Here is a 26121-nt window from a genome sequence, read left to right on the forward strand (position 1 = left end):
AACCTCTCACAACATCTACTTTCAGAATGTGCGTCATTAAACCTCTCATTACATCTACTTTCAGAATGTGCGTCATTACGCCTCTCACAACATCTGCATTCAGAATGTGCGTCATTAAGCCTCTCACAACATCTATTTTCAGAATGTGCGTCATTTAGCCTCTCACATCTGCTTTCACAAGACTATAGTTTCAGAATGTGCGTCATTTAGCCTCCTCTCACATCTTCTTTCAGAATGTGCGTCATTACGACTCTCACATCATACACTTTCAGAATGTGCGTCATTATGCCTCTCACAACATCTGCTTTCAGAATGTGAGTCATTAAGCCTATTAAACCTCTCACAACACCTGCTTTCAGTGCGTCATTTAGTCTCTCACATCTGCTTTCAGGTTTTGGGGGGGAATGTGCGTCATTACGCCTCTCACAACATCTGCTTTCAGAATGTGAGTCATTAAGCCTATCACAACATCTACTTTCAGAATGCGCGTCATTTAACCTCTCACAACACCTGCTTTCAGAATGTGCGTCATTACGCCTCTCACAACATCTGCTTTCAGAATGTGCGTCATTAAGCCTCTCACAACAACTACTTTCAGAATGTGCGTCATTGAGGCTGTTACTACACCTGCTTTCAGAATATGCGTCATTTAACCTCTCACAACATCTGCTTTCAGAATGTCCGTCATTACGCTTCTCACAATATCTACTTTCAGAATGTGCGTCATTAAACCTCTCATTACATCTACTTTCAGAATGTGCGTCATTACGCCTCTCACAACATCTGCTTTCAGAATGTGCGCCATTAAGCCTCTCACATCTTCTTTCAGAATGTGCGTCATTACGCCTCTCACAACATCTGCTTTCAGAATGTGCGTCATTACGCCTCTCACAACAACTACTTTCAGAATGTGCGTCATTACGCCTCTCACAACAACTACTTTTAGAATGTCCGCAATTGAGCTTGTTACTACACCTGTTACTACACCTACACAGGTCATTAAACATGTCGCAACATCTACTTTCAGAATGTGCGTCATTGAGCCTGTTACTACACCTGCTTTCAGAATGTGCGTCATTAAACCTCTCACAACATCTGCTTTCAGAATGTGCGTCATTACGCCTCTCACAACATCTGCTTTCAGAATATGCGTCATTAAGCCTCTCACAATATCTGCTTTCAGAATGTGCGTCATTAAGTCTCTCAGAACACCTACTTTCAGAATGTGCGTCATTACGCCTCTCACAACATCTGCTTGCAGAATGTAAGTCATTAAGCCTCTCACAACAACTACTTTCAGAATGTGCGTCATTTAGCCTCTCAAAACAACTACTTTTAAAATGTACGTCATTGAGCCTGTTACTACACCTACACAGGTCATTAAACATGTCGCAACATCTACTTTCAGAATGTGCGTCATTGAGCCTGTTACTACACCTGCTTTCAGAATGTGCGTCATTAAACCTCTCACAACATCTACTTTCAGAATGTGCGTCATTAAACCTCTCATTACATCTACTTTCAGAATGTGCGTCATTACGCCTCTCACAACATCTGCATTCAGAATGTGCGTCATTAAGCCTCTCACAACATCTATTTTCAGAATGTGCGTCATTTAGCCTCTCACATCTGCTTTCACAAGACTATAGTTTCAGAATGTGCGTCATTTAGCCTCCTCTCACATCTTCTTTCAGAATGTGCGTCATTACGACTCTCACATCATACACTTTCAGAATGTGCGTCATTATGCCTCTCACAACATCTGCTTTCAGAATGTGAGTCATTAAGCCTATTAAACCTCTCACAACACCTGCTTTCAGTGCGTCATTTAGTCTCTCACATCTGCTTTCAGGTTTTGGGGGGGGGGGGGGGGGGGGATGGTGGCATCTTCCAAAAATGCTCCGTTACACATGTACACCCTCTAAGAAGGGTTACGACCAAATCTGGCAGGTAATGTATGAGGATTGACTTCAAATATTTTAAGAATACCTTGCACAATCAATAAGCCATTTATACATACATAATTGTACCAGTGTCAGCCAGTAAACAAACAGGAATACCGAATGATGGTATGATGAAAAACTGATTCCCTAACAGTTTCATAAAGAAATTAGCCTTCACATTGTCATGGATATAGAGTGTGTCAACAACACCTATGGAGACAACTGCCAATATCCCTGTGGCAATTGTCTTAATGGGACGTGTCAGCCCTCCAATGGCTCATGCATACTTGGTTGCGAGGAAGGCTACAAGGGCGATTCCTGCAAACGTGAGTAGATCAACAGCTTTAGGTATTTAACAATTTTCCACTTCTTTATGCTAGACGTTAATAAAGACATTTGATATTATTTATTTGTGACCGAAATTGTTTTGGAATATCAATACATCTTTGACCTTTGCCAATATCTTTCATAGTCTACCCCGAAATGAAATAGATATATTAAACTTAACCGCACGTAACACCTTAATAACTCACTCATGAACCAAAGCATGAAACTGTTTTTGACTTTTTAATATTATAGTGTCTACAAGCTCTCAAAGGGGCGACGGTTCCATGGCCAGTTCTACAGTTTGGGCAATAAGTGGGGCGGCAGTAGCTATACTAGTGGCAGTGATCCTTGTAGTCCGGTTGGTCGTCATCAAGAGGTATGTGTCATACTTATAATATCGTTTTGTAACATCTTATATTCATGAGAGATGAGTCTCTTACCTTGCGGTTGATTCCACAACAGAGTAGGTCCCAAGTACCTAAGGCAGCATACAATGTGGATAGGCATGAATCCGAACATCTTGCCTTCAGTCACCCGCTTGCCAGACTCAATGTTTTACAGATCGTGACGTATAGCCGGAATATTGCTTACTTTGATGTCAAGCAATATTCAGTCACACAACCACTGAAGCATATATGGAAGGTTTTACTTGAATATACACAACGGAACACACTATGACAAAATAAACATTATGAAAGTTGTTTGGCATTGCACATTGTACCACACTTCTAAAAGACGTTTATGCAATGAGTATTAGTTCTACCATTAATTGTACCAACATGTACATACACATTAAAACAGGGGATGGTTTATGTTCCAGAAGACGTAATATGAAGTCTCAACAAGAGGAAAATACAATTTCTCTAGGTAAAGTAAAAGGTGTGTCCTAACATGTTAGTACTACGGTTATGAACTATTATTCTCGTTTTAGAATTTTCCCTTTTTTTTTCGCAAATCAGGAACCACAATTTGCTCGCACTGATGATCATGCTATGCTTTATCTCTGTCTATATCAGGAGTACCTAACACCGAATGTGATAGAAATAATTACGATTTAAGAGTGACAACGTCGTGTCGCGTGTGTTTCAATACAATCATGACACATAGGGTATAAGTATACGTACATAGTCAATACATCAGACACCCTATTTAGTATATCTTTTTAAGGGCATTTACCTGAAATGAGCAAGATGTTGCATTAATATCTTATTGCTCTTGTTTAAGGTGAGAAGGACGCTCCTGCTGCAGGTAAACCTGCGCTACCTGAAAAGCCTGCGAAGAAACCAAAACCTCCTGCAGACAACGTGTACGAGAACTCGGAGCCATACTACAACGTCGTCCCAGCTCCTGTGTCCCTGGACAGGCTCAAGCAGTACGTCAGGGACAGAGTGACGGGCGTGGGATTCGAACACGAGTACAAGGTAGGGCGTGGTTAAATTGATAAATACAACTGTAAGCTAAAGTAAAGACATGCCTCTTTAAAGGCACATGTTCATTCGTTTCGCAAAGGAGTGGTGTTATAATGGCGTTATTCTTTCGTTATAACAGAGGAAAGTATGTAAATCCCTAACTATTTTGCCAATCGAAATCTTACCTTAAAGGTTACCTTCATGTTTTGTATATGGCATTGTCAACATGAATATACATATTATCAGTAAGGTATAGAAGGATGAATTCTTTCGAGACGTAAAAACTGCGAACACCTGGTATCATTACTGATTATCAGTGATCCATTCGCATAGTTTCCACAGTTATTTTGCCCTTTACGCCAAATGGAATCTGTTTCGGAGGAGAATCAAGAGTAGTTATAGCATTGATGTTTTATATTTTCAGCTACTCCGTTACGGAATACACGGAGCTCATGTCGAAGGTAGAAAACCTGAAAACAAAAAGAGGAACCGTTTCTTGGAACTATTTCCATGTAAGTTTTAGTGAAATAATAATGTACATGAAAGAGCCCATTATTGGCGTACATGTACGTTTTGGGGGTATTGTTTTACAATGAATCGTGTGTGCTGCAATCTACTGGTTAATAAAATCAATAACTAAATAGGATTTTAACCTCGTTTGAAAACTTGCTCTATTTCATACATCACATGCTCACTTACACCCTCAAATCTGAAAAGAAAACGATCATCAGATCCGTATTTGTCATAGTTGCACTTCCAGGTATATTTACTTTTACACTATTCTAAAGAAGATATCATATATATGTCCTGCTACATAGGTAAATGTCACAGTCATACGTAAATCAAAGTTTCAGGATTTCAGCTCATACGTTCGGGGTGATTTATATATGATTGGTAGAATAAACATATTGACTGGCCTCATATTCATATTTGCCTCATGCAGCGAACAGGAATGTTCATTTTGAACATGCTGATTTTGCTATACAAAATGAATTTATTATTCAATTTCCTTGATGATGTGACACTAGTATTCTAAATAGCGTCTCTATTAAAAACATGTTTATTGAGTAGATATCATCGTGTGTGTAGGTTTGGTCATATGAAAACATATCCTAATTTCTCTTTTGAACAGATGACGATAGTCGCGTTGTTCTGATGCCAGATGGTGATGCCACATGGGACTATATCCACGCCAGCTACATAACTGTAAGCCACACTTAATCAAATGGTTAGCTAATCCTGTATGTATATTATTCAAATCTGCCCCTTGCAAATAAAAGAGTGAGGGAAAAGTAATTTTGTATAATGTGTTTGTCATCTGTAACTGTTCAATACGTGTGTTTGTTTCAGGGCTTCTCCGAATCCAGTGTGTTCATTGCTGCACAAGGTATATGTCTTGAACGTTATTATATGTTTGGTAGATAGATTATTGGTTCCTCTATAACACATATACAACACTATTGCTATATCATTTCCTTCATTGCAAGCCTACAAAGTGGATCTGTCAACAGTTTTATTTACATACATGATTTTGGATGACCTCCTCTGTTTATTTGTTTGTTGCTAAAGCCACACCCAACACTATTCCAGCTATATGACGGCTGATCGAGTGTGGAACAGACAATCCAGTGATTGACATCATGAGCATCGATCCACACAAATGGGAAATGATGACATGCATCAGCCAAGTCAGTGAGACTCACTACCCGATGCCGTTAGTCGCCTCTCACGACAAGCATGGGTTCCTGGAGACCTGTTCCAGCCCGGCGGATCTTCACGCTTAGGCCTCCTCTTACTCGGAATTCCAGAGTCATTCCTTTCTTTATTACTCATGGACACACACCATTTTCAAATCTAAAGGTTGAAGTAATCTCATGGTCGTGGTAATTATATTCCAGGACCAAACCCTGTCACTGTGAACGATTTCTGGAGGATGGTTTGGCAGGAAAACGTATCGATAATCATCATGCTAACTAGAGTCATGGAACTAAACAGGGTAAGAGGAAGTAAAGAGCGTACTTGAACACATTCTTTTTGTAATAATCTATGATGGAAACAAGCGTTTTGGGCCCTTTGCCTTCCCCCTTCCCTCGAGGTACCTTGGCATACTTGTTGAGAGCCACTTTAAATTTAGAATCGGAGGCGCATAAGTGATTTTTTCATATGTTCATGTTTTAATATTATAGCATGAAATTCTGCAGTCAAGGTGTTAACAATGCACATAACCATATCCCCCTTTCTTTTCAGAAAAAGTGCGAACAATACTGGCCTGCCGGGAAGGAACAGAAGATGTGTGGTCGCATTGTTATCAAACCACTTTTGGATACAGTCAGGGCGGACTTTACCATCAGAAAATACAGTGTTCACCATTCTACGAAAGTAGGTCCTTTGGTCCTGCACGATACTGGAGCACATGTTGCACATATGGTGTATCCACAGGCAGATTTGGTCGTAGGGAACTGTGAATAAAATCCTGTGATCAGAGTGATAATAGTGTAACGCTTTGAGCATGCGTGTGTTGAAATATAGCGCAATGTAAGTGGTAGTTTATAATAATTACTATATAGTCGGAATCGTACTCTGCTTTTAGCAGATATTTCTTGCTATTGAAAGGGGTTTGTCACTTTTATCATTTTTGTTATATGTACTGAAAATTGGAAGTCGGAGTTGTGCAATATGTTGTTATCGGAATTGACACTTCCTCCATTTCATATGAGACATGTAGATCTGTTTCATTTAATATGTTATTTCTAGCCCTCTGACAAAAGGACAGTGACACAGCTTCACTTCACGTCCTGGCCTGACCACGATGTTCCTTCTGCGCCGGCTCTGGTCGGCTTCTGGAAGTAGTACAGGAGTCTGACATCATCAGAGGAGGACAATACCGGACCTGTTGTAGTTCACTGCAGGTATGTTGCCTGTGACTTTTCCAAGATATGATTGCACTTTCAAATAGAAACAAAATACCTCTAGCCATTCAAGTGGCACCGTTTGAAGTCCTCCACAGTGATACCCGTGTCCAGAGGATGTCTAAAGACCCTTTATACATTCATATGTATCCAGCATACCCAGTGATATACAGTCGGATACACTGATCCTTTCACTTTTACATATTCTTTTTACCTATATCATGTAATCCTCATTTTAAAGATTTAAACATTTTTTGACAGCAAACCAAACCATGCTTAATATAAGATGGGATGTGTGTAGGCATTTTCATCTTTTTCTACAACATACTGTGCCTTAATTTACTGTACTATAATGATATCGTATAACTGCATTATTGCCAAGTAAACTTGGGAAATGTATCTGAGAAATGGAGGATACGGGTAGGTTAAGACGTTTCTCTAATATGTGATCCCTTATCATCACTGATCTCCGAGTACTCCACCTTCACATATAATTCCCTGGTAATTTATTACGTGCTGTTGTTTCTCTTTTTGATCTACTGTGTATCTGATCTCCAAATGACTCACCTGCATATCTGACTTGCTGGCAACGTATTTTTTATGTTTTCAGCGCTGGCGTTGGACGTACGGGGACGTTCATTGCGCTCGACAACCTCTTTGACGAAGCCGAGTCTCTGAACAAAGTAAACGTGTTCTCGTGTGTGTCCAAGATGAGAGAGGCTAGGATGAACATGGTGCAGACTGTGGTAAGTCCAACCCGTTAAGAGGCTAAACATTATTGTTTGGTAGCATTATGACAATTATGTTACTTTTAAGTCATATATGATAACCACAAGTGACTACATTCTAATGACGACATTTGTTATATACACTTTTTGCATGTTTCCAGGAGCAGTACCGCTTTGTTCATGATGTTCTTCTTGAAGCTCTTGCTAGCAAGGGGACTTTTTATACCTCTGCTGAATTTGAGAAAACAATTGGAAGTGGTTTGACATATACCAGACATGAGGAGGCGGAGATCAGCAGGCAGTTTCAGGTACACCTAATGGGCCACGAAATATCTACACAAAAACAATGCTTCGTTATTGTGTTGTTGGAAGGTGTTCACTTGTCGCGGATCTGTGATATTGCTGTATTATTGCTAAAAGTGGTGTAAAACATACTCTCTCACTAATTTGTGTTCACCCGACCAGTAACATTTGCGTACATAATCTAAACAGCTTGAATGTGATGACGGAAATGACTGGAGGATTTAAGCTTTCATTTATTTATGTGACGTTTCGGTACAGATGCTAGTACCAAACACTTATGTCAGACATGGTTATATATCACACTTCACATCTACACAGAGACTAGCAACATAATTACACGTGGATCACACGTATACTGTCTATATATGTTTTTCTCTCATATCAATTTGTGACAAAGATGTGTGAGCTTTAATGAACACTCCACACCGTACATTGCTTGTTTCCGCAGTCACTCAAAGCGATGCAGCAGGACGTAGATGATGATGCAGTGTCTGCAGCTCAACTCCCAGAGAACAGAAGCAAAAACAGGAATCAGGACATTGTACCAGGTGAAGTCAAGATAAAAATACTTCTACGTGTTGACATTTTATGAGTCAATGAGTCAATGTTAACATTTTGTCATAAGGACGAATTGGAACTTGTGTCGGTGAGCGGGCATTCCATCCACCGACATTAGGTATTAATAGTCGATATTATTTGTAAATAACACGCACGTTGTTCAAAATTTGAATCCACAAGATTGTACGTGCAATCGTCATACTAGATTTAAAATGTTTAGAAATAACAAACAAAGATATGCAATTCCAATTTCTGACACAAAATACACACTGCCTAATCTTTGTGACTGCGTCAGATGAATATAACATTATTCCATTTTAGGTTAGACTAACTCACAAAGACAAGGAGCAAGATTAAACTGACTAAGACGTCTCCATATTAACGAGAGAGCCATGAGTATTTATGTTCGTTCTTGCGTCGTAATCTTTGTTTAGATAGTCTGATATATACTACCACACTATCAGTGTTTAGTTTAGGGAACCCCCAAGATTACTTACCTTATCTTCTTTATGAAATAACAAATGTCCTTATTCTTTCAGCGAACAATGTTCGACCCTATCTTTCCACTCCCGTGCCAGGCCATAATGATTACATCAACGCAGTAGTGCTTCCAGTAAGTTGACTGCTGTCTTCTTTGCATCAGTAGAAATCATGAAATATCACATGGTAATAGTGTTTATCTGCAGGGATCTGTTTCAGTATTCATATTAATGTAGAAATCATTTGCCACTGTTTGTTTCATGCATGATAACGATGATCATTGTTTGATTTGTTTTGACTCCAGACTACCACACGTGCCCAAGGTATAATAGCAACCCAGACACCAGTGACACCGACTGTTGTTGACTTTTGGAGACTGGTGTACGATCACGACTGTTTCACCATTGTCTGTCTCGAAGACGATAAGGTTGGTATCGCACACAAGGATTTACTCTGCTTTTGTAAACATAGTGTTCAGTTGTGACATCAAACATGGGCATCAGCTCGTCACACTACACTGCAGAAGAAGTTGTCAACAGACACTGCTGCAAATGGCATGAGAGCCTAACAACACCCTTGCAGAAAGCCTAATAAAATGCGCGGTCAATAATTTGCGAACACTTCAGATCATTTTTGATTAATGTACCATCCAACGCTCCCTGTTTTTGTCCCTTATTCAGAATATGTTTATTTGAAGTAAACAAACGTAGCCTATACTATTTTGCAGTTCTTTCAAAATTCAAATATGGGACTTGTAATGCTATCAACACGTGCTTCATACACAATTTTAGTTGTGATTAATGAATTAAATAAATACTGTGGTTTCTTATAGCATCTTCTGTTTAGATATGTGGTTTTCAGTGGTGACGAGATTGCAGGTGATCATTGTGAACTACATATATGTCTTATTTGAATTAATGGTAATCTCAGATGTGTATATTTTCGTATTCATCTCATAGTTAACCTTTCAGAGACTGTACCCCATGAAGGATCAAGTGTTGGAGATGGGACCTATCCGAGTCACACACAGCACAGAGGACACTACAAGAGACATATTTACCATCGTTCAGATAACAGTAACACTGAATGAAGAGGTGAGACCTCATTCACCAGTCGACAAATCATATTGTGCCATATGAAAGCACATAATATTTAAGATGACATGATTGCATCATATCAGTTCATATCATTTATGTATCAGGAAGTCTGTGAGTGAATGTAGTTAACAACATTCTAGCTATGTCAGGGTGTAGATAATCGAGTCTGTCTTAGACAAACCCCTGACTGAAAACGTGACCGACGCACAATCTCACTTAAATCAGAATTTGCTGCTTGGTGTGTTGGTCCAGTCTCATTCAATCAGATCTTAGTTTTCACTTCTGCGGAAGTAACGGGTCACATCAGACCAACCTTTCGCGAATTTTGACTGACCAATGGAATGACTTACAAGAGACGACATTAGCCAATCTGAAAGGGAGCTTTCTCATGCTTTGCGGCTTTAGTTTCAAACTGGCGGCTATGCTTTGAAACTTGTTTTGACAAATTCTCGATTAAAAATTTGAAAACGGAACAAACGAACATTCTGGAATGGCTAGTAGATGACCTAGATTGTCTGGATTCAGTAGTAAAACCCGTAACTGTCGTTTTGAATACCCAGTGTTGAATCTATGGAGCGTGCATGATCAGAAATCGCAGTCCAACAGTCTTTTACATGATCTTGTCGGCGACGCTCTGATTTGTCAGATAAAAGGTCTTTCTGACGTGACCCTTAATGAGATGTCAACAGATCCTTGTTTAGCGGAAGCGATAATGAAGATCTGGTTATAATGAGATTGGATCACACCACGCCCAATAGGAGTGACACCAATCTGTCAGTTCATAGAGCATTGCTACCCAATCTCCATTAAGGTTCTTTGTTAGGATTTGGAGTATTCATGTACTACAATCTATCACTTTACATCGTGCACATTATATCAAACTTTTGATCAGACGTAAAGACTGAAGAATGCTACTTACATCAATATCAAGTTCCCTGTAATGTGTATGGTTTCCAGATCGATTCAAGTCGCCTGATCACAGTGTACAAGATGAAATCCCGCATCCCTGGGAGCACGGAAGCTATGCTGGAGTTCGTGAATGAGATCGACACTAAGGGTACTTCCGAAGACCACAAGACGCTTGTGTATTGTCCGTGAGTACAGATTCTGTTCTAAAGAACATGAATAGACCACAGCATTTGTAAGGTTAGTTCAAGACAAAAAAACGACACTCTTTGTTCAATCCTATGCCCCTGGTCTCGTTACAGTGACGGTGCCCGACTGTGTGGGGTGTTCTGCAGCGTCCTCAACATCATCAGCAGACTCAGACTGGACAAAGAAGTGGACATCTACCTGACCATCCGGGAACTTCAGTGTATCAGACCCCAGTTTATCCAGTCGTATGTGAGTACTAAATACTTCTTCACCACAGCACCACATCCAATGCTCATTGTGACCTCACAGAAACAGTATGCAGAGGTCATAGTTATATACTGATTTGCTGACGAAACCTATTATCTTGTTATTTTATGTTGCATTGAAAAACTTATTATTAAAAAAAATCCTTTTACATATTTCGTCATTAAACCACAGGACCAAATTGATTTGAACTACAGTGTGAGACTGCAGTACCCTATTTTTGCCTGTAGTCATAATCACAGCCTGTGTATTTAAGCTGCGGTGAATAAATCTTTAAGTATGTACATGAACCGCATGACATCAGCTCGCTGCTAACATTACTTTATTTCAGAGCTATTATTTCATTCCATAAAAATTGCCATATTTCGGATAGAAAGACGTTGAATAGAATAGCGTCAGTGTTGCGTACCGTTTTAAAATAATTAAGGTTCATATATACGTTATCTGCTCAGTTCCCCATCACTTCTGGATGAGCAGACGCCAACATGTATTATCTCTAGTTGTTATATTCTGTTGTTTTAGGATCAGTACAAGTTCTGTTACGACATGGTGAAAGAATACCACAGGGCTTCCAGTGTCTACGCCAACCTGTAACACGGGTGGGTCGACATGGATCTTAACCATATCGGTGGGAGGCTATTAAGTCAGTTTCTTATCACGTTATATTTGTTTTATTGACATAATTACAGTACTCCGTGTGTTCTCAGCTGTGCAACTGTTAAAATATATATATTCACCATGCACCTTCAGACAGACAAGGGCATATTTCCGATGGGTGAAGTACCTCCTGATAACCCAATTACAGTGAAGTGAATTAATGTTATTTTTACGCCGCATAGCAATATTCAAGATATATTATTAGACCCTGTATATGACAAAATCTGAACCAGGAAAATCCATGACAATAGTCACAAGCAATGATCCAAGAGAGAAGGGCAATATGACATACAATCAACTTTGCCGATGTTGCATTGGTCAATACATGACGGGTAATAAAATAGAATATTGTAACTTTTGAATGAAATAAGACACAGCCTCGTTGTAAACCACGGGGTGTCATGTAAAGCTATATGGCAGGGACAAAATAAATCATACAGAAACGTCATACACATATATGTCATTCAAAAAGTCACATCACAGACATTTTATAATGGAACACACTGCATCCTAAACGCACATGTCAGTTTCGGTTCGGATAGGTATTACAGGTTACTTGAAATGGGGTGCATGTGTATGTGACTGCTTGTACTAGTCCGGACTAAGGCCGATTTTATTACTGCTAGCCACCTTAAATACCAATCCATAGTTGCATATAAATACCCCACCCAGTCACAATATACAAGCCAATCAGTCCTTGTTTTATCCCCTAATGCCGAGCGCAGGCAGGGTAACAATAAGTACCATCTGTTAATGTCTTTTGGGTACGAAGCGGCCAGGGATCGAACCCCGGACCCTCCACTCTCTACCACCGGACCACAGAGGCCATCGATAAGTATATATAGAGGTTATCACGCGAGTATGTCTGGGGATGACAAATATCCTGCATTAGGAATAAACATTGTATTTAGAGAGGCATAGTGTTTATTCCTAATACACGTTAGTTACCATCCCAAAACACACAAGCGTGATAATCTCTTTATCATAAAATGTAATTGTTTAATTCTGTGCTTGAAAATAGCTTTCCATCTCCCACAAACATTACCGAAACTTTGCGAGTGTTCCTAGAATGCGGGCATTAATATTTATTACGTCACAGGGAAAATTATGTGTCAGTCGGACAATGACAGTAGCCAATATATTTCCGACTGAAATCTGTTTCTTATACAGTGGCGAAGCAACATGTACGCAAAACATCAATTGTTTTTACTTGCCTTTCGCGGCATTTCTTCGGTTTGTCCGCTGGAGTAACTGCCCTTTGTCAAAGGGAAGCTACACTATCCCTAGTCTATAAGACGTCACGATCACGTTCAGACGTTGTTGACAGTCGGCCTGTCCTGTCATAAGTGAGTGAGTGAGTATGGTTTGACGCCGCTTTAAGCAATATTCCAGCAATATCACGGTGGGGGACACCAGAAATGGGCTTCAAACATTCTACCCATGTCGCGCATAACGTTAAGAAGTGCAGTCAGATGTACACACAGCGACAAAACGAAACAAGGTAACAATTCAAACATATTTCGGCCAAATCCAACTATTTTAATTTGTGGAAAAGGTTTCAAGCCACAGAAGTCTACAAGCACAGATATGGCTACTGATCCCGCTTGGCCAGGCCTAGGGCCCTCGCAAAGTTGTTTCGAAATTTATATCTCCAAAGTTGCCCAAACTTATAAAATGCCTAAGCTATGCCACAGTTAGACACTGATTTTCAGTATATCAGACTGTTCTTTTGACAATGATAGCAATTATCCCTGTAGTTTATCCAGATTCCCGATGGTTAATTCTGATTCGATCACCGATTGGCAAGGGCAACGCCATGTATGTTTATAAACACTGAAGGTAGTCCCTACTTTACCTTTGCTATTTGCATCCTTATCCGCATATGACCCTAACGGATATCGTTCTTTTATCGGTTGGCCCGCCTCTGTGGTCTAGTGGTAGAGCGTCCGCCCGGAGAGCGAAAGGTCTGGGGTTCGATCCCCGACTGCGTCATACCAAAAGACGTTAAAAGATGGTACTTGTTGTTACCCTGTCTGGCGCTCGGCATTAAGGGGCTAAAACAAGGACTGGTCGGCTCGGAGTCAGTATACTGTGTATGAGTGGGGTATTCATGTTAAACTGCGGCATGGTATCTCAGTGAGCTAGCACTATAAATCGGCATCAGTCCGGACTAGTACAAGCAGCCACACAAACACACACACATACATGCACGTCGCTATATAAGTGCAATAATCTTGGACGCGACGTTAAACCCCATTTCACCTCACCTAACCTTTTATCGGTTGGCTTTATCCTGCCATATTGGGGTTATATTGTTGAGCAAGTCTATGTGGTTTAAACTTCCTGGGTTGTTGTTAAAATACATAAAACGTGAACGTTGTTAGAATGCACATGGCTGACAATGTTATCACACATAGATTAACCCATGCAATTCGGGTGTCATAGTGTGTAAGTTCATTATTTTGGCAGAGGTTATATTGTAGAGCAAATCTATGCGATTGAAATATCCTGGGCTGTTGTTAAAAAACATAAAACGTGAACGTTTCTAGAATGCTTATAGCTGACAATGTCACGACACTTAATTAACCCATGCGATTCTGGTATCACATTATGTTAGAGGCACCAATATTAACAGAGAGCAGTGTCATGCTATCTCACATAGATCTGATTTGTCCCATTAACTGAGAATCGAAATTACAAATGGAAAATATTCGATGATCTGTTTCTAATATGTCTGAAACTTAAAGATCAAAGTCATTGGCATATTTTTCATTCTGAATGGCGATTGATTGTTTTCAAACCATTCAGATATATCTTGATTTAGTTCCGCGTCTTGATTTTGTTCCGCGTCGACAGTAGGAACTGCTCGTTGTTGTAATGTCTATCACAAAAACGATGCATACGCGTCACCACATTCATATAGTTATCGTTCACCTTATGGACATGTAACATGGCATAAACCACACATGCAATGGATCAAACATATATTCGTAAGCATGTTGTTTTCAATAAAAAGATTATTCTGTTGCAACTACGTTAAAGCTTTCTTTCATTGCTTCACAGCAAAAGTGTTCATTCCAAATAGTAATTATCTTGTTATACAAATATCCTCATTTAAGCAAACAGACACGTTCATCTATATATTGTGAACAATATATAGGCTTTCAGTTGTGCTATTTAAATAAAGGACCTTTCATTTGTCATTGTTGCATGTAACAAGCTCACATCACACCTAGTGAACATGAACAAACAATTATGCTCATTTAAGCAAACATACACATTCATGTGTATTTTGTGGCGTATTAGCTTTCAGTTAGGCTATTGAAATAAATTTCATTTGTCATTGCGTTATTGTTTCTTTTATGTAAGGAAAGGAAATGAGAGAGGTTTGGGAATTCCGTATCTATATTCCAGTTGATACAGTGTCACATTATGGGGGATCTGGTGTGGCCTACACATATTATATGAACAAAGACTGAAAAGATGGACCAGTTTCGATTCATTGAGCACCTGTTTTTAGAAAGATGCCTGATTGCACAAGCTTTGTCTTTTGAGTTGGCGATGAAACAGATGCGTCTGCGTCATGACAGTGACGTGGCAAAAGAACCACTCAACCTACAAATCTGATCCCTCCATTACATACATGCCGCCGTCATAAAGCTGGAGTTAAACAACAAACACCAAAGATGGAAATCAAGTTAATTTACATTCATCTTAAAGTGTGTGAATGAGTATTGTTTTACGCCGTTTTTAGCAATATTCCAGCAATATCACGGCGGAGACACCAGAAATGGGCTTCACACATTGTACTCATGTCGGGTCTTCGGCGTGACGAGCGAACGCTTTAACCACTGGGCTACCCGACCGCCCCCTTTCATCTTATACATCCGATCAACTAATTATACCTTTGATGACTTGACTGATTCTCTCATCACAAGGGAGACAGAATGAAGGATCCTCAACTTGCAATATATATTCATGTGTGTATCTATAGCTAGTATGGCCAAAACGTCATCGTCGCATTATGCCCTCAAGTAGGTGTTATTTATGTAATTTATTTATACTTCTATAGTGTCCCAATTCCTTTGAATTAGCTCTCTGATGTATTGTCTAATAACAGGCTTTTAATCATTGTAATGTATCAGAAGGGGTGTAACAGATTTGTTGAGTGCTGCCTTTGCAGTAGCAGCCATGGTGTTAGAAATTATTCAAACATGGCTGGGTAACCCTGTTAAAAGGCACTGATGCCTCTGAAGAAAATCCCGAACTTGACCGCGTCATTGCTCCGGCGGAAGTTCAAACACCGAAGTCGCTGTCCAGCTTGACACACAGAAGCTGGTTATGTAATAAGTGGTTTTAGCCAATGTCCGTTGATATATTAAGACAGGTGTCATGGCAATTTATACCTATGTAGATTTTTAATACCCTCTGAGTATGGTTCAGCTGTATATTAGAACTGACAAGTTTCTGTCAGTAGTAGTGTTGCTAATTTGTCTTTATTCGCCTGTTAGAGGTATCTCACGCTGTGATGGTCCAATTGTCAATTTTTTACTGATTGCTTAATGCTTTATCTTGGTTGTTATTTGTTAGTATTTATGAATTTTAATGCAACCGATCTGTCTTTTTATATATGTTTTCAACATCATGTGTGTATAATCGCTGTTAAAACTTTTGACAATTACGAGGCGGCTCCTCTGTGGGTGAGGCTTTGGTCTAGTGAAGGGCGCGTAATCGTTTGTTAAGCACCATTATGTTTGTTTCTTTACTAATTCGATGTTCACATCAACTACGTAGTACAGTCGGTCCTTTCAAGATTCATATTAATCATATTTATTTGATGTATGTATGATGTTTCTTCCAGTGCACGCATTGCCCCATAGATTAGAATGGTCTTAGTTAATATTAAGAATGAAAGTAAGTCGGCTTCTCTTGTTTGGGTGAAAGAGAAATATGAGAATCTTTCAATTGTAAAGAATTTAGATGACATGCATCAACCAAGTCAGCGAGCCTGACCACCAAATTCCGTTAATCGCCGTCTGCGACAAGCATAGTTGAGTTTTACGGCAAGCATGAGTTGCTGAAGACCTATTCTACGCCGGATCTTCACGGGTCGTTTCCGCATGGAGATGTTGTGGTGGGAACGTTAAGTGGAAAGTCTCAGGGAAACTGATTATATACTCCTCTTAAATACCAGACCGTATGCTCGTTAAAGTGTAAAGTTTAATAATGTCAAGATTCTAGATGATTGGTCCATTTCTGCAGCAACTAAAAATGACATAATCGTTATGTTCTTTGATGGGTCAGGTTGTCTCTCAATAGGACAGAAGAACGTATATGGGTACATATTAGGTGTTTATATCCCAGTGTTTCACGTTAGCAGTATTCAAGACTTTGATGGCTACATGTTGCAAGGTTAAGTTCACAGTGTGAACTATATTGCGGATGTGACGAAATGGTGTCGTGCTTTCATTTTCATTTCTCCTGAGTGCTTTAACGTACAAATGACTGTTCTTTTGCCGAGATTCTAAGGGATATGGAAAGAGTTTTGTCCTCCTACGTGTCATGTACACATTTCTATACAAAATTACATGATAGTTTCTTAAAGAACTTCATCCGTCATGGGTCTTAAAATAAACAAAATTCAGATTTTGTTGGGTACAGGGTATTCATGGTCAAGTACCGTATTGATGTTTCATACACTTTTCTGGATTTCGAGTTATTTTGCAATTCATCGTTCTCATTTGGAGTCAAACGGACTGTAAAGTCATACGACGATTTTTGAAACCTTCTTAGAAAATATATGTTAAGAAACCTGGAATTAAAAATAATAAAATATTGTTGCACCTCTTGAGTGTGTGTTACTGTGGTGTACGGGGTAAATGTTAAAATGTGACCATGACAGAAGGAAACTGAGTGTACACTTTGCTACTGTAGTGTAGGTGCCGGGTTTCAATTTTCATGTCGCGTAAGCTGCGTTAATGGTGACAGCTATTTTAGGTGTCACTGCTGTCCTGAATAGCATTTATTTGTATAGCTTGAATAGCTTTCAGTTGAAACACCTCTTACACCATTTGAACAATACATGTGTACCCGTTGATAAAATCGTAACAGGCTTTCAACTTTCCTGCCTTCCTATTTCAATTATCACATGCATAGTCTATTCGAATGCATTTTTGGCTTATCATTCTAAATATGAATAGGACAAAGTAAGATAACACTGTTTGTGTATATCGCTTCCCTGCTCAAATGCTGGTATTACATTTTCCTCGGATAACCCCCTTGCAGTTGAAACCAGGATCTCGGGATCCCTGCACGCCTCAGGGACGCTACTCGGCAGGTTTTTGTAACCTTAGGGTGAGTGAGTTTGTTTTTCGACACATTAAACAATATTTAAGTAACATCATGGCATGCCAGATTGATGGGTGAGGAAACCGAATTTATGTAGGTTTTAGAGGTTACCACTTTGTTGAGCATAAAACATTTACGATGACAACATGCTCCACTCATGGGCAACGCCTACCGCTGGTGACAGGCGAGCTGGTGTATTTACAGAATCATACATGTAGACACGCGACTGTATTGTTATATTCCATGTCAAACTACGACATTCCGAATTCTCTACGGTATTCTTACTGTAACAAAAACGTACGTTTTAATAATTTTGTCACATTAAATCCTTACGAAATAAGGCTGCAATACCCTTGTAAGATGACGCTCGAACTATTAATGATATGAAATATTACCGCGAAATGTTGTTTTCGTAAATATAAAGATAACTTATCTGGACGTGTATCTTCTGTGTATCCAAATCCATGCCCCAACTCCTAAATCATCTCTCTGTGGGATCACTCACTGAAGGAAAGCAACACCCTTCGCCGTGCTAAACAGCACTCAATGTCCTACGTCAATTTTCCAAACGGTTTTACCTACCATTCGGCACCAATACAATAACAGGCGGTCAACGAGTATTACACCAAAATACCAAAATACTGATTATCTTTATATGTATATATTTAAGAGAGACAAAGACAGCTTGCCAGTAAAGACGCGAAGGCTCTGAGTTGTGTCTCATTCACCTTGCCCTCTCCGCTCCACCATAACCACGTGACACCACCACTTTCACGTGTACAACCTTCATCTTCAAATTACATCCGTTACCGTATTTACCCCATATTAATAGCATACATGCTCGTGAGGCCAATCACTGATTTGACTGGTCATGATTCGATTATTTATGGACCGCCGTCATATAGCTTGAATAGAGTGCTGTGCTGCGTTTGAATAACAAACAAAAAAAGAAAGATTTATATTGTGAAGGGAATTAGTCTAAAATACCCCCCAAGGATCTGGACAGTGTCAGCGAAGACGTCACTTAATCTTTCGGGATACGTCACCTTCTATGTTAGCTTTTTTTGGTATTCTTATTATTTATATCCTAAACAGTGCCAATGTTCGCCAATGCCACCTCACAATGTAGACCAACGGTGACACATGGTCATAGCGATATCACGTGGGGAAACCTTGGTCAATGCCATTTTCAGGTGAACTATTGACTTGCCTTTCCATGTGTGTGTGACAGGTACATCGGTCAGGGAAGTATAATTGGCATTTGCTATGTAGTGGAGCACACAAAAACATGTCAGTTTCGAAATCTAGTTTGTAAAATCCGCTAATGCAACTTTTATATCACTTTAACTTATATAACTATTAATTCCTGAAAATGGAAATGTCATGCCATCTGAATAGGTGTGATCAGCGAGGTTATCTGGTTTGTTGGATGTCACATAGTTCAAGGTTCATATTCATAGGGGATGAGTGTTTGAAGTTAAAAGTCAAATGTGTTTAGGGTGGTACGACGTTTAAGATATTCTGGAGGCCAAGCGAATGAGCCACTTCGGAGATTTTTTTAAGCATACCGCAAACTCCTTGTAATCACCTTTATTGATGAAAATATCTTCAGCATATGGGATAGTGTACTTTAGTCTTAATCCGTATAAGATTTTGAATATATGTGTTTATGAAATGTTAGATACATGATGTTAAATAGTGATTCAATAACATATATAACGTTAACTAAGTATCACAGTTGAACAGTGGACTGAGGTGTCTGTCAGCAGATAGCACGTGTTAGTTTTGACATGGCACAAAGGAACAAAGGATAGAGTACACTGGTTTCCAGCCAGCGTAGCGTATTTATTCAACAAGAATGGATGTTTAATGGAACCGTCGTTACGACAATGAAGTAAGATGAACGTTTTCCAGTATACAATATGTACATTTAAGTTCCTTCTGACACAGGTTTGTATAGACCTTCCCCGACATTTTCTTACACCTGTTTTAACATCCTTGACAGCATAACATCCCAGAAAGCTGATACTTTAGGAAGATAGATTAGACAAAAAAATGCATTGATTTGTTTCACAAATTGGACAACAAATATTCAGTTGTGCAAAATGTTCAAGCATCTTAAGCTCACAAACGTAAATGCTCTCAATGGTTGCTTCAATAATTTGATAAACCAAGAGGAAGGAGTGTTTATTAATCGATGAACTAAAAAACCTAAACGGGATGTGTATGTAAAAAGCTTACCTTCATAGCGGTATCTTCTCTACTCATATCAAAAGCGTTCATCGCTTGTCTGTTTCACATCATGATGAAACAGAGAAACAACCTTCACCATGCAGTGGAAGCAGTCGCTGATGTGGGCAATTATACAAAAGAAAAGTATAAAAAAGTAAAATGACTTGGTAGATATTCCTCTACAGGGGACATTTGAGAAAAGAATTTAATTCATGTGACAGCTCAAGTTGGTCTGAGCATAAAATGCATCCATGCATGAGTCGATGCATTGCAGCAAACTGACGTGAACAATAGTAATGCCCTACAGTAACAGTAATAAACTACAGTCCTACAAACTTACAACGTATTAGTTGGTCAATTCATTTATTTATGTTAACCAGCAATCTAAAAGTTGCACCACTGGTGAAATGAATTGCTACCTGCTCCTGTTTCAACACTGATGTTTAATCTGGCAAACCAGTTTCAATATACATGGATCAGAGAGATCAGAAATTGTTCAATTCACTTCCTTGTTACAAGCGCGGGCCTCGCAGCTCTGACAACAGCAAGCAACGGGTAAGTCTGATCATATCTCTGACAATATCCTTCTCAGGCCAGCTTATTATTATTCTGTATGTGCTTGTTTATTTATTTAATGCCTAAAAGTGACCACCGATATTGTAGGACAACTCGTGTGTCATTGTTGTCTTTAGGGTTGAGATGATTGTAATGTTGCCGCGACCAGCTGAAAGTTCTCACCTCATTTAATACATGTGTGTTAAACATGAGGGTTCACACTGCTATTTTAGTATTTTAGTATTTTTAGTATTTAGTTTTTTTAAAATACTCCATCCAAATCTGAACTGGGTATACAGACATGGCCAATGAGGGGATAAAACCCAGACCAGCGTTTTAACCACGCTAAAATAAAGTAAAATAAAACTCTGAGTGAAAAAAACACATCACTCTCAAACATACCATTTATCATTGTGATTGTCCCGTCAGTTGTGCTCATGTAATGTAATAGCGTTTAATGTGACGTCGATGCTTTGGCACATAACAACTGGCTTTTCTCTTCTCTTTTTTCACCTTGAGTTACTGAAAGTCAGATGACAGGCAAAGATATATAATGCAAACATTTTTAAATAAATTTGAATTAACAATACCATAATAAGCATACGTTATTTAGTTGAGCCTTCAAGAAATCCGCTAAAGCAGCTCACAATGACTTTCCTATCATAGATATCCGTAATTGGAGTTGTCATATCACCATGAATCGATGCGTGCGAGGCTAAACGATACGTTGGACGTCAATTGGTTCTGATTCATATTTTTGTGTTAAACATCAAATTGGTAGTTGTGGTACGACTTTGGGGGCATTCTGGACGGATTGTGACTGGTCCACTTTTTTAAGCTAATACAAATTCATGTCATAATCACCTTATGAGGAACAATATCTTCAGAGCATGGGACGCTTACACTCCGAAATCAGTAAGGGATAAGTAGATGATGACAGAACTACAGATGGGTATAGAATGAGGGTAATAGATGACAAAGAAAAGGAAGGACCAGACGTGATCTTTGGGGGAAAGGTCCGCACTCATGGTGATGTTGTGCTGCTGTAGTCAGTTACGATACGTGTGCACGACCGTCATCGCCTTGAAAGATAAAACGTCGACTATTGTGGCGCACAAACGGCACAACTATTGGTGTCTGTATGTAGTTCCGGTAGTATTGTCCAGTGACTCTTGCATGATATAAAACTCGTACATGCTGCCTTGCGTTGACGTTCGCAAGACGTTCGTTATGTTAATTCAGAATCAAGCCAAGGGGGTGAAACAATTATGTTGTTTATTCGGTTATCTTCGATAACACACATGTACGTGCGCATACATTAGCATTTTGAATCAGACTAACGTCTAACGGTCAATTCCCCAGCAAACATACCGCACTTATGCCACTTTTACCATCACAAAGTACATCACTGCCCACTCACAAGTTACCCTAAGACATCGAACGCAAGCACCTGCTGGGAGCCGCCATCTTGAATGGAGTCTCGCTCGAGGGAGATTTCGTTATATGTTTACAAACCAAAGAATTTAACAATCAGGACGGTTCCATGCCAGTCAGTCTAGAGTGAACCTGAAAACATTACACGAAATCTTCAGCTATTCCTCCAGTTTCTTATCACCATTGGCGCCTGCCTAGAATATGTCGATCTGTCTATGGTGGTCAACACGTGGTCACCGAACATACAGATTAGTGCACACGATTTCTGTGGTAACGTTGTTGGGGGGATGGGTAACCCATTCATTGGTTTAAGGCGCCGTAATTCGTTCTGCAGAGTTGCATCCATCGCCCCGATCATGTTTCAACGTTTGTCAGCATCATACCCATCCTCGGGGGTTTCACGAAAGTGGAATACGTCTGAGACCTGCATCACTTCGGGCTTACACGCTGACACGCACTGTTTAAAAGGCGGCGTTAAATCCAACTGACTCACTCAAGAAATAAAACAGTGCGAAGAGAAAGCGCCAAGAAACCATTATTTCCACCGTACGTGATTCGTATGCTTACGAGTTAATACAGAGGTGACTGGACCCGAGTCACATGACGGAAGCAATCAACGTCGGGCCGACAGAGGTAACACAGGTAGTGGGAGGAGGCCGATACAGAAGAGATACGGGTGTGGCCAGGGTCCGGATATGGAGCCGTCTGAACCTACTAGTAATATCATTAATACTGTGAACTTGTGTTTTGGAATATATCTGAACTGCTCTCAAAGTTATCTGATTGTGAGTGTAAACCTTAGTGTGAGTTTTGAAAATCACTTGACATTAGATCTGTCAAAAACGTGGACCCCGAAACTGAACTTTGATGATACGTTCTGCGGAAATACTAACATCAGATCGCAAGTTTTGGAAGACATTCATGTGGAATATGTGTTCTCATCAAAAAGGTTCTTAATGATGAATGAAAAATTCATGGATCACATAAAGTGGTGTATATCTATCTTTTGACAAGTACCGTTTTGCGAATCGTGTTAAATAACTGTGTATATATTCACTTAGAAGGATGGTACAGCAGTAATGTTGAATCTGAGAATGGTATATTGCTATTTCCGGATAACTGCTTGACATTCCAGGTGATGTTTTGTGCACATTTCGGTGTGACTATAATGCAAGGACTGGTAAAGAGCCAGATAATGTGGAGGATGATGTACTTGAATATCTCCATGACCAGGATACTTCATACTGGGAGTTTCTCTCAGACAGATTTAACTGTGTATATATTCAAATGATACAGTTCTTAATAATTTTGGAAAATATTTTATTAATATATGTTCTGTTTTAAATGTACGCATTAGGAGTGACCACTGTGGTAGTAATTCCGGGAAAGTTGACTTTAATTTGTTGGCAATGCTGGGGCAAATGTTAATAATTACATTATGAGCACCATAAACATATTTTACTTATGTGAAAATTTGGATATTACGTCACGACACGAATCACAGTGTCTGCTTATGACATTGTCTTTACGAGTGTTTCATTCATGTGGAAAACCATCATTTGATAAAGCCCACCGTAGTCATTCAATGTTGAAGTGGGATAAAAACAAATCAGAGATTTTCAAAGAACGTCTGTTATGTGACACTTTCTCATGCCTCTTACATAAAGCTATTGATTCTGTTTTTACAAACATTGATGAAAGTGTATCGTTGTTGCAGGGAATGTAACTGTAGTTTGACTGGGAATGTGGGTTATTCTAGACAAAAAGATGCACTCTTTTAAACCAGGAAAATAAAGGATAAAGATGCACCTGCTAAGAAAACTGTTTTGAACAACAAGTATAAAACTATTTGCAGAACGGTGATCTTAACGGTGATGATTGTACAGACAACTTGCATTTGGCCTCAAATTTTGCAACAGAAATATTTATTCCACAAGCTGAAAAGAAGAAATTAAATCCGCTATTTAACATCTGAGAAACTTGAAAACTCCCGGAACTGATTGACTAATAACGGAATTCTTAAAACACTCTCTTGATAACATCCTGCCGTATTTGGAAATAGTATTTAACACAATGATGGATACATGTTTCACCCCAAAGATTGGGCACTTGGAACCATAATTCCAAATCACAACAAAAGCTCAGTGGCAGGGGCTATAGGGTATTGAACGTACCAGTATATTCAGTAAGATATTTATTAGCATTACTGGTACTGTGGTCGAACACCCATAATAAGATCGAAGAGCAAACAGGATTTTGACTCCCACTCATTATATGGTTCTTATTCAGGCACTCGTAGATAGGCATATTCATTGTTAACATGAAAATTGCACGCTATATCCGTCGGCTTTTCTAAAGCATTCGATTCAGTGTGTAGGGGCAACTGGTGGTATCTATATAATTTACATGGTGTCAGTAATGAAATGGGAAAATTGATATTTAGTTTCTCTGAGGAAGTCAAATCATTTGTTAATTATGGTGTATGCCAAGGTATATTAAGACATTTTTTGTTAGGTATTTTCATTGAGCTTGCAGCTCCAACCAAAATAAATTATGATGATAGTATACAATTACATCCTGAAATTGTAACAGTATTCATTTTACTATTAGGAGATGAAAGAATTATGTTCTCAAGGAATGTAAAATGTACAAACCTTGATATAAAAAAGCTTTAATTGCACTGCGATACGTGGAAACCTAATGTTATTTTGGATAGGACAAAAATGGTGTATTTAGGAAAGGAAATACACTGTCAAATAATGAAAAGTGATACTTTCGGGGACATTTACTTCAAACTGAAACCTCTGATACATCTCTTGGTGCGATACTTTCAAGTTAATTATCATGGAACCAACATAGGTGTAATGCAGCCATCCAAGCTAAAATGATAAAATTTGGAATATAAATGTCTACTTTATAACATGTGGGTATGGCTATATTTGGGACAAACAGTGTTACTTTGAGCATCATTCTATGTTTATATCAAAATTAAGACAGTAATTTTTACATGTACTTTCAAACATGGAGATCTGTTCTAGATATTCTAGTAAATCCAAATACAAATACAGATACAGAAAAATATTTAACGGATGTAAATATAAGAAAATGCAGATATCTTAAGCACATTTAGATGCATGTTAATGGTTTAATTGTATGTTGTAAATGAAAAATATATTGAACAAAAACACTATGAAATATATCTCTATCCTTGGAATCCTTGTAAAAATCTTAAACAGTTCAACATTGTCATGCGTTCTGCACTATGGGTCTGTGGCCACACAGTTATACATGAATAAACAGAATTGAAAAGGTTACACACGATTTCTCGCCTATACCGATACTGTTGGTGTATAGAGATTACTACACGAGTGTCTGTCAGATACCATTTATCTTACGTGTTGTTTAAAACGTATCTAAAGAGCAAAAGCGATTTAGATACACTTTGAAAAAACGGGTTGGTATATTGAGATTACTACACGAGTGTGCTTTCGCTCGTTAGAGGTTTTGAAAAAAACCTCGTTGTAAGATAAATGGTATCTGACGGGCACGAGTGCAGTAATCTGTCTCTTACACACCCTAAAATTGCACCTTTTTAGCATCAAATCAATGCATTTTGTCCATTCTCATGATCACAGTGGCGCATTAATACATAATATAACGGTCATCCGACGTTGACATCACCCGACGTACCGCTTACCACTCCTTAATAATGTGACTCTAAACGAAAAGGTTTCTGTATATCTGTGGATTATCAAGGCGATGATGATAATGCAAACTAGATA

The 26121-nt window shown here is 39.0% G+C and overlaps 1 protein-coding gene and 1 pseudogene across 1 annotated transcript in view; both read left to right on the forward strand.

Annotated features, from left to right (window-relative positions):
- Positions 1-11740, forward strand: part of LOC139460270 (uncharacterized) — a 55523-nt pseudogene extending 43783 nt beyond the window's left edge.
- Positions 11741-15769: 4029 nt separating this feature from the next.
- The window catches only part of LOC139460271 (laminin subunit alpha-5-like), a 31080-nt gene continuing 20728 nt past the window's right edge, over positions 15770-26121 (forward strand). The window contains exon 1 of the mRNA XM_071241775.1: positions 15770-15804. Coding sequence (XP_071097876.1) covers positions 15770-15804 — 35 coding nt within the window. The remainder of the gene's footprint in view (positions 15805-26121) is intronic.

This window comes from Haliotis cracherodii, unplaced genomic scaffold (genome assembly GCF_022045235.1).
Source record: "Haliotis cracherodii isolate W230 unplaced genomic scaffold, xgHalCrac1.p SCAF_14, whole genome shotgun sequence".
Lineage (NCBI taxonomy): Eukaryota > Metazoa > Mollusca > Gastropoda > Lepetellida > Haliotidae > Haliotis > Haliotis cracherodii.